The following is an 18458-nucleotide window of genomic DNA, read 5'->3' on the forward strand; positions in this document are numbered from 1 at the left end:
CCATCCTTCGCTCTTGCTCTCTAAGTGATCTCTCATTTCGGTTTGCTTTATGCCACGTGTAAACTCTAACTAATCCCTACAATATAATCACACAAACCACCACTATGATAATAGGCTTCAAGATGTAACCAAGATCTTCCTTTCCAAGGGAAGCAAACAAACTTCCTACCTTACCAAATCCTTTTCCCACTATGTCCCAAACTCCTTCTGTGGCTAAATCATGTACCTCATGATTGATTTCAGTAATGTTACTTATATACTTCTCCAGATCTTTACTCTTACCAGGTGTATAAGTACAGCACTGTTGAATTTTCAGCATTTTATAGACTCTGCCCTCTTTTGCCAGTAAAACATCTAAAGCAAGATGATTCTGCAGCACCATCGCTCTTATCAACACCATTTCTCCGTCTACAAGCAACAACGACTGCGCTGTGTTTGCTGACAACTTGTCCACAATTGCTGATAACTTCCTAATCTTACTATCATTTAGCACTACTCCCACATTTGGTATTAATGCTCCAAAAATATCCCCCACAATCTCTCCAGCACTTGTACCTCGCTTCCTTCTAGGGTGTAATCCCCTATCCAATAGTGCTAAATCCTCTACATGATAAATCTTCATAAACACCACTGCTATATAGCACATACCATACCAATTCAATGGCAATCGCACATAGGCATTTTTCCCACACACAAAATAAACGCTTGGAACCACTTGTACTGCATCCTGCAAAAACTTATTCGCTGTAGCCTCAATAGTGAAAGTATGATTACACGCACTCTGTCCCACAAAGACCCTATCATATTAGGTCTGAACTTGTTTCACACACAGTTTTCCTCTCTGCTCAAAATCCAATGCTATTGGACCACTACTCCCTTTCGCTTTATGTGCTAACTCTTCCTTAGTCCACTCACCTTTCCCTTCCTTGTCATAACAATTTCCAGTTAATTGTCTGTCTATCTCTACCTGATCCATAAATTTTTTCTCTACATCTGTTAATAAGCATGTTAAGTTGTGACGATGTGCATAAGCTGTTTCTAAAGTTACAGTGGGTATGACAAACTTCCCTATTCTATCTTCCTGCTTTTAATAATCATACTTGTTCAAATGCTTATAAGCTCGAACCTCAGAAAGCACTACATCATAATTGGAAAAGTAATACTCATAGTGACCCTTATCATAAAACATACTAAGCAATAAACTACATGTAATACCATACGTCAAAGGGAGATGATGGTATTGAATACCCTCCTCTACAGACGCAGGCAACTGCATACACACATAAGTCTCTGACATCCATTGTGTTCATGTATTCATTTAGCAGCTTTGCATATGCATCAAGTGTGTAATCGCCTCTAGACAAATCTACATGTAACATACAACTAGTCAGATCTAGCCTAGCTTTTTCAGCTCCTACGATACCCTCTTTTGTGCTACAGTAATAGGTGTGGATGTCCCTTGTACTCCCACTTCCTCAACTTCTGCATGATGTGAAACTTTTATAGACCTACGGTTCACATTTCCAGACTCCATTTTCAGCTAGTCGGTATGATTCAGCAAGAGGATACACTAGAGGTCTTCTTTCACCTCAGATTGCTGTCCAACCAGTTCAAACACAGTCAATTGAAGTACTCGAAATTCCTTTACTGTTTGTTACTCAGGTTTTATTTACACAGTTCAGAAAGACTTCCTTAGCCCTCTTTTTTCTTCTACGGAAAGATCCCTAAATGTATTCTTCTTCCACTCGGACATAGGTTGTCTTCTTTAACGCTTATTTACAGTCCACAGTTCAATCACAGTCTCTTATAAGCTCAGAACGGATTTAAATTAGTACACGCAGCTAAATTTCAAGGCGAAAAGTTGCAATTTCCTGAGCTGGTGGCTGATATTCAAAAGTTGGAAAGGACAGTTCCTGAAGGATCAGAATTCGCACTCAGCTCAATATCGGAGGTCTCTGAATAGTTATTGTCAGTACTCCTTCTATTTCCAATCCAGGAACTATCAGTCGGTCATCAATTTTCAACTCTGGTGTTCTGCTGATCTCTTGGGAAGACCTCAGTCTCCCGGTCCCCACTACTCCTGGCATCAGTAATCATGTAAGTCCACTCTGGGGCAGCGTATCTCTGGCAAGGCACTCTTACTCTCTTTGAACTTCTTCGACCTTCTTGAGTTTGCTCTGCGTCACTCAATTAAGTTTCATATGTCTCCGACACAGGAGCAAGATCTCTCTTGGGAGTTGGTCTCAGATTCAGCCTTCTTTGTCTCCCAGGCTAAGATTATTTTGCAATATCAGCCTTTCTCCTCTGCCCCGACCACTTTGCGCACCAGATCCCTCAGCTGAGTCTGACTTCATACCATTCGCTACGTTACCTTCTACCTCAGAGTCAATACCTGGGTCTTGTGTAGCGTGACCCCCCTCAGCTTGCTCTGGTGGGCAACCAGCTTCATCAGCAACATCCACAGCTTGGCTTGTCCCCCGGAGTGGCCTTGCTGCAACAGCTGGATTTTCTTCTATGAGAGGAGCTTTTTCTTCCAAGGGTTCTGAAACTCTGCGAGTATGGGAGGTGTGTATCCAGTTCGGCAAGCCTCCACACTTCACCGATGTATTTGTCACCATAATCACTTGGTAAGGGCCTCTCCAACAGGCATCAAGGCAACTCTTTCTCACGTGCTTGCAAACCAACACCCAGTCACCCAGACACAGGTCATGGCAGAGGTCGCTCGAGGTCGGGGCAGTTGCAGCTTCAACCTGGTGAGACACAGAACGGACCACGTCAGCCAGTCCTTTACAATTTTCAAGGATCAAATCATCTGTGTTGTTAATCAAGGCTGTGGATGGCACTGCTGGTAACCGCATCGCCCTTCCCATCAGGATCTCATGTGGTGAAAGGCCAGTTTTCCTTACGGAAATACTACAAACACTCATCAACACCAGTGGAAATGCATCTGGCCATTTCAAAGATGTAGACCAGTACACTTTTGCCATCCTCATCTTTAAAGTCCTATTAATCTGTTCCACAATACCAGAAGCCTCTGGTTGATAGCTACAATACAGTCTTTGATCAACATTTAAGGCAGCACAAAGTAACTTCATGATTTCACTGTGGAAGTGTGTTCATTTATCCGACTCCAATGAAGTTGGAAAACCAAACCGCGGAATCAATTTCCTAAGTAACAATTTTGCTACTGTGAGGCAATCACATTTTCTTGTTGGGTACGCTTCCACCCATCGTGAGAAAACACACACCACAAGCAAAATGTACCTCAAGCCATTGCACTTAGACATTTCTCTAAAATCGAGCTGGATTCTATTGAAAGGCCCTCCAGACCTTCCAATGTGACTCTATGCAACTACAGTTTTCTTTCTAGCTTCATTTGCTGACACGTAACACACCTGTGATACACTGCTTCAGCAAACGCTTTGAACCGTGGATTGTATCACGTTTTTCTGAACACCCACACCATAGCGTCCCGTCCAATGTGCACTGCTCCATGAATCTGTCTTGCCATAGGACTCAATAAATCATCAGGTAACACTCCTCGACCATCACTTGAAACCCAAATGTCATCATCCCTTTTCTCACATCCTGCTCTAACCCATGTAGCCTCTTCCTGCTCTGAAACTTCTCTCTGCAGACGCTTTAGCTCATCCCGAGTGTCTGCCATGGCTAACATCATGATGAGCTCGGTTCTTTCTGGGCTCTCTCCTGTATAATCCCCAATGAAAATGCATCCTTCATAAACGCAAAAACCTGCAACTTCGTCTGCATATCGATTTCCTGGAGAGACAAAGTCATTTCCCCTCCCATGGGCTGTACATTTTACCACAGCAATTTCTTGTGGACGCTATAAAGCTTCCAACAACTGTCGCACATATTCCCCGTTCCTGATAGGAGATCCTGATGACGTTAAAAAACCCTCGGTGACCATAGCTGTCCGAAGTCATGAACCACACCTAACCCGTACCGGCTGTCGGTATAGGTGGTGATTCGGATTTGATCAGCAACCAAACAGGCATGAGTCAAAACAATGATTTCAGCTACCTGTGTGGAGTACACTCCCTGTTAACAAGCAGCTTCTACAGTCATGATCCTAACAATCTTCATCACTTACATTTGACAAAGGTATCAAAGTTGCAGGGTTCAGCACAGAACAATGTTTCAAAGTCACATTCTCCGAGGCATGTATGACCTGCTCCTAATGTGTGAGTCAATTATTTGTCATATGTTTTGTCTTCGTTCTGATCATCAGGAGCTCAAATGAATGTGGAACAAAAAACGTAAGTGGGTGACCCATAACAATACTCTCACATCTCCCAATGCCGACACCGGTTGCAGCAACGGAATTGAGACATCCGGGCAATGCTGAAGCTACTGGATCTAAAGCAACTGTCCTATGGACACCTCCATGACTTTGAGTAAGAACTGGCAATGCGCAGCCTTCTCGCTCATAACAGAACAATGAAAATGACTTGTTATAGTCTGGCACCCCTAGAGCTGGAACACGACACAGGCCCTCTCTCAACTCCAAGAACGCAATCAGACAGTCATGATCCCACGGTACCGGATCGCTCACATCCTTGTGGTCAGCCTCTGCAAAGGCTTCGCCTTCAAAGAAAAGTTGAGGATCCATTGACGACAGTACCCAACCATTCCCAGAAACATCCTGACTGCGTTCTGAGTGGTAGGCACAGTCATATTCATGATCTCCTCAATTCGATTGGGTGACACCTTTCTCTTGCCTTTTTTTGATACGATGACCCAAATACTGAGCCTCAGTCAGACAATACTGTAACTTGGTTGGAGACACCTTGTGTCCATTTTCTGCTAAATGGTTCAGTAAAGCTACAGTATCGATCCTTCAAGCATCCTCCGTCTTGGATGCAATCAAGAGGTCATCATTGTACTGCACAAGATCTGAGTTTTGTGGCAGCACGATACTCAGGATTCTTCTTCGAAAGCTGATTGAAGACTCTCTGTATACCCTTGAGAGATACAACACCATGTTAACACACAATCTTCCAGCCGGAAAGCAAATACAAATTGGCTCTCCTCATGCAATGGTATTGAAAAGAATGCCTGACATAGATCAATCATTGTGAACCACTCAGCTTTGCATGGGATCTGGAACAGTATCACTAATGGATTCGGTACCACCGAACAACAAAGACCTACAATCGTGTTGACCTTTCGCAGGTCCTGCATGATTATGTACTTCCCACTGGGTTTCTGCAGTCCCCTAATGGGCAAGTTACATGGACTTCCCATTATCTCCTTAAAAATTCCCTGTTCGATCATAGACTTAATTACAGGCTTAATTCCGGCAACAGTTTCCGGTGACAAGTTGTACTGGGGTGTTCTCGGGAACTCAGCATTTGGCTTAATTTGGATCTTCACTGGCTCAACTCCTTTGTTCAATCCAATCTCTTCTCCTATGAATTAGCATACGTCCAAAGAAACATAATCTGTCAGTTCGAGTGTGGGTTCCTCGACTGCCAACATCGGGAATATCTCTGTACACAGATTCTGATTTGCCAATTTAAATGCAGCATTATCATCATTTGTCAGCAATTCCACTCCTTTGGGTGTGCAATAGATGGTGCAGTTCAATTCGCACAAAAGATCACGACCCAACAAACAGACTGGACTTGAGTTACATACCACAAATTGGTTTCGGTCGTGGAAAGTCCCTATTCCCACAGGTATTGTGTCAGTCAATGGATTAGTCATTTTCTTATTCTCCGCTCCTACAACTTGGATTGATTGTACCGAAAGGGGTAGGTTAGGAACTACTACAGATCTCACAGTAGATCGGGTAGCACCGGTATCAACCAAAAAGGTGGTGGGATGATAGTCAACATCCTCCTCTACATACTGTCCTCTCTGGTCTACCTTCAAAACTGCTCCAAGGGTACAGTCTTTCTTCCCCCTCAGGTAACACCATTGCAATGGATCTGGGTCGGGGTTCATCAGAGGCCTCAATAAGGGGAATCTGCTGATATGTTCGACCTCCCTGTGGAATCCTCGGTAGTTGGGGAACTTGCACTTGCGGACCTTGTGTTCCCCCTTGCATAGATATGGGTCCCGTTACCATATTGGCGACCTCAGGTTACCTGTACCACTTCATCCCCTTTAGTCTGATTAGCTGGATTGGACCTACACTCGTGCTTCCAATGCCCGATCTTGTGACAGGTATGACATGCAGTGGTTTTCTTTAATGTGGCAACATCCACCCCAGTCTTAGGATCAATGGGTTTCCCTCTTCCTTGACCCGTCACATTCTGGGTCCCTCCTTGATTGTTTCCCTCTCTTCTTCCTAATGTTTCTCTGCCTGACTGTGTCTGATCCTTCTTTTCCGCATTCTGCATTTGGACCAGCATTAACTTATCCTTGAGCTTTCTATGCTTAGAGTCCACTTCATCACTACAATACCTGGCATACCGCAGAATATGGTCCACTAATTTATTCTACAAGCAGATCAAATGCTGTTGAATCATAAAGCTAACTTCTGGTCTTAACCTCTGAACAAATTTAGAGACGAGCTGTCCCATATTGTTTGGATCAAGAGTATCTAGCCCACTGTACTGCTTGAAGGCCTGCAAGAACCTCTCATAATAGGCATGTACAGTTTCCTTTGGCTCCTGAACAGTTCTGTCTATCTTAACCCAATCAATGTCTTGTGGTGAAATTTTGGATTGCAACCATGTGATTACCTGCTCAAACTTTTTCATGACCACAAGTGAAGGACCATGGGTAACTGGATCCAGCTCTGGTTCAACAACGGCAACGGCCAATCAACAGCAATTTTACATGCAGACCACATATCACTCGGTACTACAATGTGAAACAATGTATTCAAATCGATCCACAGTACCTTCAGAATTTTGACAAATCAATCAACCTGCTTGTACCACTCAACAGGTTTTTCCCTCAGCCGAGGAAAATCATTTGTAAATGCTGCTAAATCACCTCTATTCCATGGCACATGCACATACCCTCCATTTGGTACTTCTCGCAAAGGAAAAGTCTCTACTCCTACTGTACCCCCTCCTGGAGGCGGTGTTTCTCCGATGCTCTTTCTGACATTCTTCTTCTTAGACCACCTTTCTTCCCACTTATCAAGCATGCTCCATGCACGTATCCCTACAATCAGTTCTCGAATATGCGTCTTCAGACCAATAACCCTTTTCTCTTCTAATTCCTGGTCACTGTAGTGTAGCCTGTGGTTTCCCTGTAACATCTTTGTTATGGACAAATCCACATTATACCTCTGTGCCAATTCAGAAAATTTCTCAAGTGCCCTCCTTGCCTTATGAGTTACATCCTTCGCCACAAACAGCAATTCATATGGCTCATAGAGTTCCACCCTTTCTAAAGGCAAATTCCCACTGATTATTTGCTCTACTTCTGCCTTTAGCCTCACCACATCCAACACTTTAGCTCTCATAGCAGCTTTAATCGTTTCTTGACTTGATGCACTACTCGACTCTCCACTCTCACTACACTGATCTCCACACTGATTCCCTTCCAAACTGTTCCATGAGATCATTTGACTCCCCGAAGCTCCCTGATCACTATCTCCTCGAGTCATCCTTCCCCTAGGAACTCTCACTGTGGGTTCCCACATCCTTAAATTGAACCGTGAATCAGTCAAAGACCCTGATCTTGCTGCTCTCGACTCCCCATGTCCTCTAGAAGAATCTGCAGTGGTTGGCAAAGGTGTACTCGATTCTATGAGTCTCAAAGGGTGACCTGCTCTACTCACTGTGCCATTCCCTCCAGAACCAGTGCTCCCTCCCATTGCTGGTCGCATTAGACTCCCATTTCCTTCCTGATCTGGATCATACACTGGTACTATATGACCAATGGTGACCGGCACTGTAAGAGATTCCGGTAGTCTGGTAATTGTGTTAGCTCCACTTGCTTCTGCACTCTTCGGTAGCTGTGCTCCCATTCCCTCTGTTCCCGTTGAAATCTTTCCCCTTATTCCTACACTGGAGCTTGTCTGTGGTTCTACAGGTTCCTCTGTAATTGGTACCCTACCCTCCTCTGAGCTTGGATTATATGGAGGTGGACAGTCTGCTAGTAACCTTTCCAGTAGATTGTCATGTGTATCACTATCATCTTCTTTTCTTCTCTTCTGAGCATCTCCCACTTTTACTAGCAAAGGAAACAGTCTATCTCCCTCAATTGTATCTACCCTCCATCTTTTCGCCAATGCGTGCCATCGTGCATCTTGAAACACCCTGATCAACTTTTTCACCCTTTCTTGACTTGGATCTCTTTTGCTTGCATGTGCTGCTCTCATCCATACGTCTAGTGCCTCAAACTGTGTTGGTCTAGGTAGAGGTCGCAACGCAGGCATTACTGCCCTCAATAGGTACAACACGTCAAATCTAAATGAACCATAACGTGGGAAAGCAAAATTTCCCTCCTTTTCAATAATCTTGTGCCAATTTTGAAACCACATTATGGTATGGAGCCCTACGTTCGTAGCCATGTAAGAGCTGGGGTATCCTCGGTGGTGCCTCTTCCCCCACTCAAGTTACCACTCCTCTGTCTCCTCTACAAAGATCTCACAACACCTTAAAACATTTCATGATGAAATCAACTCTTTTACCCACAACGTTTTCGTTCTACTTCCTGATGTCAAATTCGCCAATCTCAGCATGTCTTTACACCAACCGACCTATCACAGCGCAGCACACTCTGACGTCACTTTTCCTCCTCTCTCAGCAGTTCCCCTCCTTCACAATTCGTATCTCACTCTCGCACAACTCACTTGCAACCAAGTAACTGTTTGTCCACCATACGACTGAACAGGCACTTAGTCGACTGTCTGTCCACCAAACGACCGGACAGTCACTCGTAATTATCTATCTCAATCTGACAATTGTCTGTCCGCGAAATGACCGGACAACTACCTTTGACCATCTGCCCACGAACGGCCGGACAGTCATATAAATAATAGATAGGATCCAATCACTCGATCTTGCAAACAGTAACCCATGACCTGCATTGGTCACTCAAACACTCACTCTGTTGTTCCCTATCTCAGGTGGGTTTGTCGATGGCGTCTCACAACTCCCACAATTAATGGTCAGACAATTATGGCCCTGGGTGTCTGCTACACCACAATCTATCTATCTCAGGATCCTAGGGTACTCGTCGAGCCTGACATCAAGAAATCACATGGACCGTGCGTGCTCACAGTCCAAAACCACAATCACTCAACTCTAATTCCAACTCTGCAAGAATCACACAATCAAATCATCACCGCAATCTAACAAACATCCTTATTATACTCACTCCCCCACGAACTGCTGTTTCTGCCGCACTGTCACTCTCCGTCTGTCTCTGCCAAACGCTGTTGTTCTGCGCTCACAATCCTCTGGACAACCATCTCTTGAACTCTATGGGGCTTGTAACTAACTCTTCCTTAGATTCTCCCTTTACTACAGAGGTAACCGTCCTCTCGCTACCAACTGATTAAGCCGGGTTCCACTACCTAAAACTAACCAGGAACCCTGGGTTGATGGGTCTTTATTACCTGCTGAGAAGTGTAAAGGGAAGAAATAACTCATTTTAGGAAAATCCAACAATCTGTAATAACTGTGTTTCAAAAAGGATAACAGACTCTGAGTTCCAAGTTAGTGGGTTTATTATAAAGCCAAAAACAACTGAATGTACAAGCACCTCAAGACGAGGTTGTAAAAGTACATAGGAACTAATACAAAACCATATCTACGAGTGAGCTTAATCTGATGGATCATGTAAAGAATGAAAAGTTCCAAAAATAAGACACAACCAAGGACTGCTCCAATATTTAAGTCAAACTTCATCTTTGGCTGAAAAGTGAAAAGCATTAGACTATCCCTACTCTCTCTCTAAGTGACATTCCTCCTTAGTGTTCCCTAGGCAAGATCAGTCAAAGGTGTCAGCTCGTGAAGACTACCTAAGAAGTACATTCACTGTGTAAATCAGGTAGCCGTAGGTACAGAGCTCGTTCTAAGATGCTCTTTCCAAATCGATCTTCTTGTCCCTTCTCCCAACTCATCCTGTCTACTTCTGCCTCTCCTCCCTCGGGGCACTGTCCCTAATGCAAAATGCAAAGAGGTAAACACACCCACAGATCACCTCATCTCAACAAACACCTCTCTAGGTAGTTTTCCACCGTGTTCCACACTTCGTCCACTGTTCAGCTGTATGACCTTGATTCCCAGGTCTCCTCGGTGAGAAGGAACACCAACTTCCAATTATCTACACTCCGCAGACAATGTAACTTCTCTCCTCTATGCCTAACTCCTAAAACAAAAGGCTTTATTTCTAACAAACAAAGGCAGCTTCTCCCACATGCAACTAAAACGTGAGAACAGAACAACCTTGCATGCACATGAAATTCGCTGACTACCTTCAAGTGCGAGAGCTTACCAGGGAAAGTACTTCAGGCCTACATAATTCGGCCAACATAAGGATAAACGAATAGGCCTTTCATTTACACAATGTGAACATGTCATTTAGGCCTTTACACATCAAATTATACACATGTTAATAAAGCTTTGCTTTGCAAACATCTACAATTATTACACGTTGAGCACAACTTCTCATTTCCATGCGTAATCTTCAGCATGGTGCACGTTTAAATCAAAATGCACTACATTACACTTAGACTTTTCATTAGGCAAATGCAATATACTAAAGGTTACTGTTTCCAAACATAAATGCCATTTCATTTCTCTTCCATGGCACAAAATACTTCTCTATCAGTTCACTTGCACATTTTTATTATTACGACACATTTCTAATGATCAAAGTTTATATAACACAGGAATATATGCGGGTGCGGACTATCCATGATTATGATGCACCCCTACAATTTTAGAGCACTATCGTGCTCAATCAATTCTTTTGATAGAACTGTGTTACCTGACATAACTGTTTGTAGTTGATAACTGTATTCCCAGATTCTGTGGGACACGGGTCAACCCCATTAAATTCAATGGTTCTCATTTTTAACAGCAGCAAACGCTCTTCAAAGTTTCAAGAGTTAATTCAAATAACATTATTTTAAGTTTATTGGCTTTGATGAGAAATTACCTAACAATATGCTACTTTAGATTTCGCAGGCTTCCATCTTCCTATACACTGGAGCTCATCTCGATTTACGTCTGGCAGCTGGCTGGGAAACCTATATTTTTCAGTCTTCACCAGGGATTCAGAGCTGTTCTCAAACTGTTGACTCACTATTCAGATATCTGTATTATATGGTATGAGCAGTACAGCTCAAACCTCCGGTTTCTCAAAAAGACCAATCACTTGCAAACAAGGTGAGTGGAAGTCCTTTTGGTCAATGTTAATCTTTCATCTATTTAAATGTATGATTGTTATAGGGGATGACCATTCATGCCATTAAAAAAATAAGTTACTAGTGCTTTTGTTATGCCAGTAATGACCTATTACCCGCTACATTTGGGACCCCCAAGGTTGACTGTTATTCAGGGCAAGAAAAATATCTTAGTACTTTATTAGAAAGGATGCCACTTTCCTCCTTGTTGGCAGTGCTCAGGCTGAAGAAAAAGGCTACATGTTTAGTCGCCTAGTCTTTTTTTATTGCCTTTCACTCGTGTGGGTCAATTGAATGAAGCTGCAACCTTGCTTTTCACTAACAGTTGGGAGTTGATGCATGGAACACCAGCCTGGTCAAATATCTATTGATAATTACTTATTTGAAGGTTTACAACAAGATTGCAAGGCTTTGCTATACTCTTTAGAGCTAGATGATTAGATTACTGTGTTGAAAATGCTATTTGAAGAACTGAACAGTGTCGAATAAGTCATTCGACTGGGTAAGATGTCACAAGCTAGTGAGTTTAGCTGCATCTGCAAATATAAGATGAAGAGGCGGGAACTTTTCTCAGCACATCATATAGTTTGAATGGTTTGTTACATGACTTAACAATGGAATAAAATGACCCTGAGGATAGGGTATGGCTCCCTGCTAAAAGAAACACTGGCAAAACAAATCAGTCTTGCTTTTCCAGAGCTTGTTTTTTTGCCGCAACTGGTTTTGCCAGTGCTAGTCAGATTGTTTGCAAAGTCGATAGTGGCGGTGGAGCATTTTGGAATTGCTGTTTCTATACTTCCATGATGGCCATCATGTTGCATGTAAATGCAATGTGGCTTCCATCTTAGAAGTATGAAAAATAACTTTATGCCATCTTGGAAAGCTATTTTAATGGTTCCAAAATGGCTGCAGAGTAGCTATATGAAAGGAACAACCACAAGAACACAAAACCAATTAAGCAAGTGCTGGGAGTTGATATTGGAAAAAAGCTATCCAATTACGAGCAATATGCATACACAAAACCTACAGAAAATATATCTAAATGTATTGTTTGCATCGCTGTTTGTGACTGCATCAACGCTGCAAGAGAGGAAATTAACGTTTTTGAATTGAGAGAAGGCCATAGAAGCTACTTTGCCAAATCACTGCTTCTCAATTGAAATCATATGTATATTCACTGAAAAAAACAAAGGCTACTGAGACATTACAGTTTGGAAATAGAATTTTAAAAAACTTAGAGATTCACTGCAAAAGCCTAAGGTTATGAGGACGTTATAGTAAGATTCAGATTTTACACACACAAAACCTTAACAATCCAGCAGTTATAGTTATCACAAGTAACTATAACTCGTGCCCTAAGGTAACTATATCTTGTGCCCATGTCATGCATACATTTCTCATCAATAATTTCACTGCAAATCTTGCAGTTATATTATCAATGATGTCACAGAAGATGTCATGAGTGATGTAATATGTGGGGTAATTAGTAGTGCATGGTGAGGGCGCGAGTTATAGTGACCTTAGGGCACGAGATATAGTTACTTGAGAGAACTATAACTGCTGAATTCCTATGGCTTTGTGTGTGAAAATCTAAATCTAACTATAACATCCCTGTAACCTTTGTTTTTTTCAGTGAATATCCAAGTTTTTTTTAATTCGATCGCCTAACTATAACATCACTTTCACCTTTGTTTTTTTAGTGAATGTGTATGTTTTAATGCCATTTCCTCTTTATAATGTGTGTGTAACCTTTTTTTTAGTTAAATTCACAGTTTAAAAAATATATATAAATTGTACTACGATTTGACCCATAAGTTTAATTTACTCATGTACCTTTTCGCAAGTTTATAAATACATTTTATTCACACATTCATTCTAGTTATACAATTAAAAACAAAAAATGTAAAAATGTACTTATGTAATCTTTCTATAAATGCAATACACCAAGTCTTTCCTTTTTCTTTTTTTTAAATTCATTTTATGGATCCGTGGATCTGTCACAAATCTTCGGAACAGTAAGGGGCCTGTCTGCCAGTTATATTACAGACATTCTATACTGGAAATACAACACATTTAATACAAATATATGCTATTGCAATTTCTGTATGTTTATCACCCCCTCTGTATACGTGCATGGGTGTGTGTGTAGGTGGGTGGGTGTGTGAGTGGCTGTGTGTGTGTGTGTGTAGGTGGGTGAGGGAGTGTCTGTGTGGGTGTAGGAGTAGCTTGAGGGTGTGTGATTGGTTTTGTGGATCTTTGAGTGGGTTTGTGACTGGGTGTGTGGGTATTTTTGTGAGTGGGTTTGTGAGTGGGTGTCTGAATGGCTGTATGGGAGCGTGAGTGGTTGTCTGGGTGTGTGAGTGGATATGCAAGAATCTGTGTGGGTCTGTGAGTGAGTGTGTGTGTGCTCGGTTTTATGGGTCTGTGGGTAGGTTTGAGAGTGGCTATATGGGTGTGAAAATGGTTTTATGCCATTGCCCGTGCGACAACGTATTGCAACAAAGTACGATTCACGTGGTTTTATTCTGTAAATGTTATCTTACAGAGAGGCAAGGTGGTTAAAACATTTATTAAAAAAGGGAGGATGGAGACAATGTCGGCCTGCCTTCATTCACCTGCAGATGTTGGATAGCTTCTACTGTATTGGCTCTATGGCAGGGTTTTTAAAGAATGTAATAAGAATCAGGAAAGTCAACAACCTGTGAACTTCGGGGAGTGGTTGCTTGATAACTCTTTTAAAGGACGATTTATTTGTCTGAAAGTAATGTCTGAAATTATTATTGTAATCTAGCCGATTGGTGTATATAGATGTTTTTAGATTGTGTTCCCAGAAGATGAATTTATTTTTATATGCATATACGCTTTTATGATTTTACTACTTGAAATCGAATAAAGCACGTTTTGATTGGATTGGATTGGTTGTGTGGGTGTGTGAGTGAGTGTGTGGGTTTGTGAGTGAGTGCATGTGTATTTTTTTAAGTGGGGTCTGGATCCATAAAGTCACACAAATCTGCCCGAATTCATGAGGATCCAGGTGGATCCATGGATCCTCTTGTGCCCAAAAAAACAAATCTTTGGACAATTTCTTGTCCATGAGGTGTCCCTCACAGACCCCCTCCATCAGTCCCATGGGGTCAGGGTACCTCTATCCTGACCCCTTCTATCACTTTTACATTTTATTTTCCTCCTGGGAACCATGTCCCGATGCAAAAATGGCAGACGTAATTTTACTCTCAGGTTGCGACCAGCCAATAACGACATTGCTGTTAGCGCATGGATCTGTAAATCTGCCCGGAGCCGCGGCAGATCTGCCTCTCTAGATAAACATAAATCTTATTACTTTAATAACTCCAAAACTAGAGAACAGATGTACACCAAATTACAAAAAGCATTCTTTCTGGACCAAGATCTAGCTTTCTGCCAAATTTGGTCTAATTCAGTTCAGCGGTTCGATTAGTTGGGTCTAAAATCCCTATGGAAATTTCATGGGGCAAATGTATTTTGAGACTCCCCCCTTTTCTCTGCCCCTACGTGACGGATCACCCCAAAACTTTCCATTCAGTAGATGAAGTGACTGGAAAAATAGTTTTGAATTATTTTTGAAGATTCATCTAATGGCACCTAAGTTATTAGCAAAACAACAAACGCTTTTTCAATGAAAACTTGGTCCTCACTATAACTACCTACTGCTGACCGCCAGCAGGTAATATATACATATATTTTTGTTTTTCCACAACTATGCTCCAATTTCAGGAGCCCAGAACCAAGGAGGGAGGCCTCAGTGTTGCGGGCACTGAACCTCCTGCATCAAATGAACGCTTCACCCACTTCTCCTCAAAAGAAGTAATCCGGTGTCAAATTTCAAAAGGCTGCAGGCACTTTTATTTCACACAGAATATGCAGAGGTTGCTCATAATCCTTACGCATTTCAGCTCTAAATGGGACTTGATCACAGGTGAGAAGGTGAGTCTCTTTACTTCTGGCATGACCATTAAAGACACCAGTCACATTCTCTCTTAAGAGTGCGCATTTTGAAACAAATAAAATGTCCTTGACCGACTTTTGTGCAGTACCAATCACAAAGGCACTTCAGGAGGTGGAAAAGCACTGGCAGGTTTGCATTAAAAAGCAAATTTTTGACATAAGATGAATGTAAACGGGAGAATACTGCGATACAAATTTAATTGTGATTAGGACTACGCAGCAGTCGATCAAAGACATTTGATTTGTTTAAAAATGCACAGTATATTGAGCAGTTCTGGCCTGCCAGCACTTGTTTGCCTGTGCTGGTGTGTAGGTATAATGCTTTTTCCAGGGTTTATAACATCAGATTTTGACCATGATTACAGTTCTATTCTGGGCATGGTAAATAATGGCGAACAACCTTGCCAGTCACTCCACTCGTGCCCATATCATGTGTAACTGGGTGAATGTGAAACTATGGCACTCAGGTGAGGTGTGTCCATACATAACGATTCCAGAAAAACAACGAAAGCAAACCAAATGCAACCCAAAGCCATCACAAACACTAAAGTGGATCCCATTTTCAGGGCAGAAAGTCATACCAGAGGAATCATGATCTAATCTAAAAGTAAAATGTAGATATTAGACTGAGAGCGTTAAGTAAGCCATCTGTGGAGGAGTGATACAGCACATTGTAAAGACATATTTGTAGAAAATGATTGTACATGTAAATTTGCAGTCAAATTAGACCTTATCAGTTTATGGGGCGAATTGGTACGTGACCCAGGTTAGATCACTTGATCGGTAATTTAGTAACTGAGTTTGTGAGGTAGGTCATATCTGTTACTATTGTCCCTCACTAAAAGGGTAAGTATTTAGTTAAGTCATATATCGTGTATGCTTTACCTCTTGTTTCTATTTTGTGTGGGTCCAGTAGGATGTCAAGCTTGTGGAGCAGTTCCACAGGTCCTAACTAAGGAAATATTTAAGGGTGGAGATGTTATGCCATCATATTATCATAATGCTAATAGCTTGTTAAGTATCTCCTAATTTGTGGGGGATAGGTTTCCTGATGACTCCACACATGACAGTTTTATGGACAATTGAGTCAGTAAATCCCATAATTTAGGGGCTGGGTGTATCTCAGTCGAGAAAAAGATATGCTTGAGGTTAAGGAACAGTAAGGTGAAGGCATAAAAAAAGGCTTTGAAGAGGGGTTATGCAATGGAGGTTTACCTCGTTCTTCTGTGATAACTTGATAGTGCTTTTCATGTTAATTTCACTCTTCCACAAGTAAATTAAAAAAGTAGGACAGATGTCAGATATTTTTGCTGTAAAGTGTGCTAGATATATTTGCTTCTACTAACAGAAAATGTACTGATGCCTGCCAGAAATGTCCTCTAGAAGAAGCAGACATAGGTGTCAGGACAGCTCTAAATACACCAAACTCACCAAATGCATTCCCGCACAAGTGTCCTTTGAAGAGCGACAAAATGTCCACAAGTAGTTCCAACACTCTTTCCTACTGTTATTGCATAGAGTTGATAGTCATCAGTGGGCATGACATGTTTGCCTCACTAAAGCAGTTTCAGTAAGATTTATATAACACCCACTCTTCGACAAAATCACCTTTGAGCATTTCACCATTGCAACCAACTCACTTGACAGGATTGGATTCAGAAGACAGGGTCGACATGTAGGAGGACCCCACGGACACAAACTGGTATTTACACAACTACTATTTTCTTGCAATCACAAGGAAGCCTGTAGCTTTCAGTCAGGGTAGCAGATACCACAAAGCAGAAGCATTTAATTACTGAAAGACCAGAGATCAATATATTCCTTGTCTGTGCAAACATTTCACCTAACAAGGGGACTTTGCTAGACCAATAAACAGAGAAATTGCTGTGTGAAGTCTTAGAGAATTGTTAGAGAAGGGCCTGCTGCACCATAAGGTGAGACAAGCAACTCATCATAGCATTTAGTTTTTTTTATATATCGTAAAGCAACACCATCAAAGAAAGATATAATCTGAGGGATGTGCAGCCCATTGTGCCACCCATAGCTGAATACAGACCTGCTCCAAGCCTCTCATGTTATAACAAAAGAGACCAGCAAGGTTCGAAATAATCACTTCAGAAACTGCATTTGTGGCTAAAGCTTCCATCACAGTGACTAACAAAATGACTGTCCAGCTAACAGACTTTTGTTCCTAAATCCATTCACTATATGCATTAAAACGGATGTTGTTCAGTGAATCATAGGGAGAGAAACATTATCTTTCCAACTAAAGAGGAACAGTTACCACTTCACAATGTAGAGAGCATGCAACACAAATATTGCGAGTATCCATTTCTCAGATGGGGTCAGACATCTGTGATGTGTTTGAAGGGCTTGGGTAAAACACTTAATGCGGGCCCCACACAACATGAGCACCTGCTTCTAAGTTACAAACTATCCTTTAGGAAAATAGAATATACTTCAGCTCCAGTGTATGTTGCCATTTAGAGGCATCAGCTGTGTTAACTGTCTCACTATTAAGCCTTAAAGTGTTGAGGTCCTTGGGAAAGGCGCCTGCATGCGCGCTGTGCTTGGCATTCTTTTAAGCGTGCTGCGCTTGATATTAGCATTTTAAAACGCTCGTTTTTCATATTGTTTATTTTTCTTTGGTGAGCCTTGATTTTAACTGCACAATTATTCTGCCCACATACTTGCATTTTAAAGAGTGCCCCCACCGCGCTTAGCGCGGAGCCTACCGTCCTCTTGGCAGCTTCCTCGTGGCGCCTGGTCGCCATCTTGGGGTGGTCTCTGCCTCCTTCCACTTTTGTCTGAGCGCTCTAGCGCTTCTGCAGCACAGGTGAGCTGCTACTTAAGGCGAGCTCTCCCACTGTTCCTTCTTGGGAAAGGCGCCTGCATGCGCGCTGTGCTTGGCATTCTTTTAAGCGTGCTGCGCTTGATATTAGCATTTTAAAACGCTCGTTTTTCATATTGTTTATTTTTCTTTGGTGAGCCTTGATTTTAACTGCACAATTATTCTGCCCACATACTTGCATTTTAAAGAGTGCCCCCACCGCGCTTAGCGCGGAGCCTACCGTCCTCTTGGCAGCTTCCTCGTGGCGCCTGGTCGCCATCTTGGGGTGGTCTCTGCCTC

At 42.1% G+C, this 18458-nt stretch overlaps 1 protein-coding gene across 1 annotated transcript in view; it reads left to right on the forward strand.

Annotated features, from left to right (window-relative positions):
* The window catches only part of LOC144819477 (2'-5'-oligoadenylate synthase 1A-like), a 371508-nt gene that overhangs the window by 242890 nt on the left and 110160 nt on the right, over positions 1 to 18458 (forward strand). The window contains exon 7 of the mRNA XM_078677346.1: positions 11118 to 11327. Within this exon, the coding sequence (XP_078533472.1) occupies positions 11118 to 11327 (210 nt within the window). The remainder of the gene's footprint in view (positions 1 to 11117; positions 11328 to 18458) is intronic.

The sequence above is a fragment of the Lissotriton helveticus genome, chromosome 2_1, assembly GCF_964261635.1.
Source record: "Lissotriton helveticus chromosome 2_1, aLisHel1.1, whole genome shotgun sequence".
Taxonomy (NCBI): domain Eukaryota; kingdom Metazoa; phylum Chordata; class Amphibia; order Caudata; family Salamandridae; genus Lissotriton; species Lissotriton helveticus.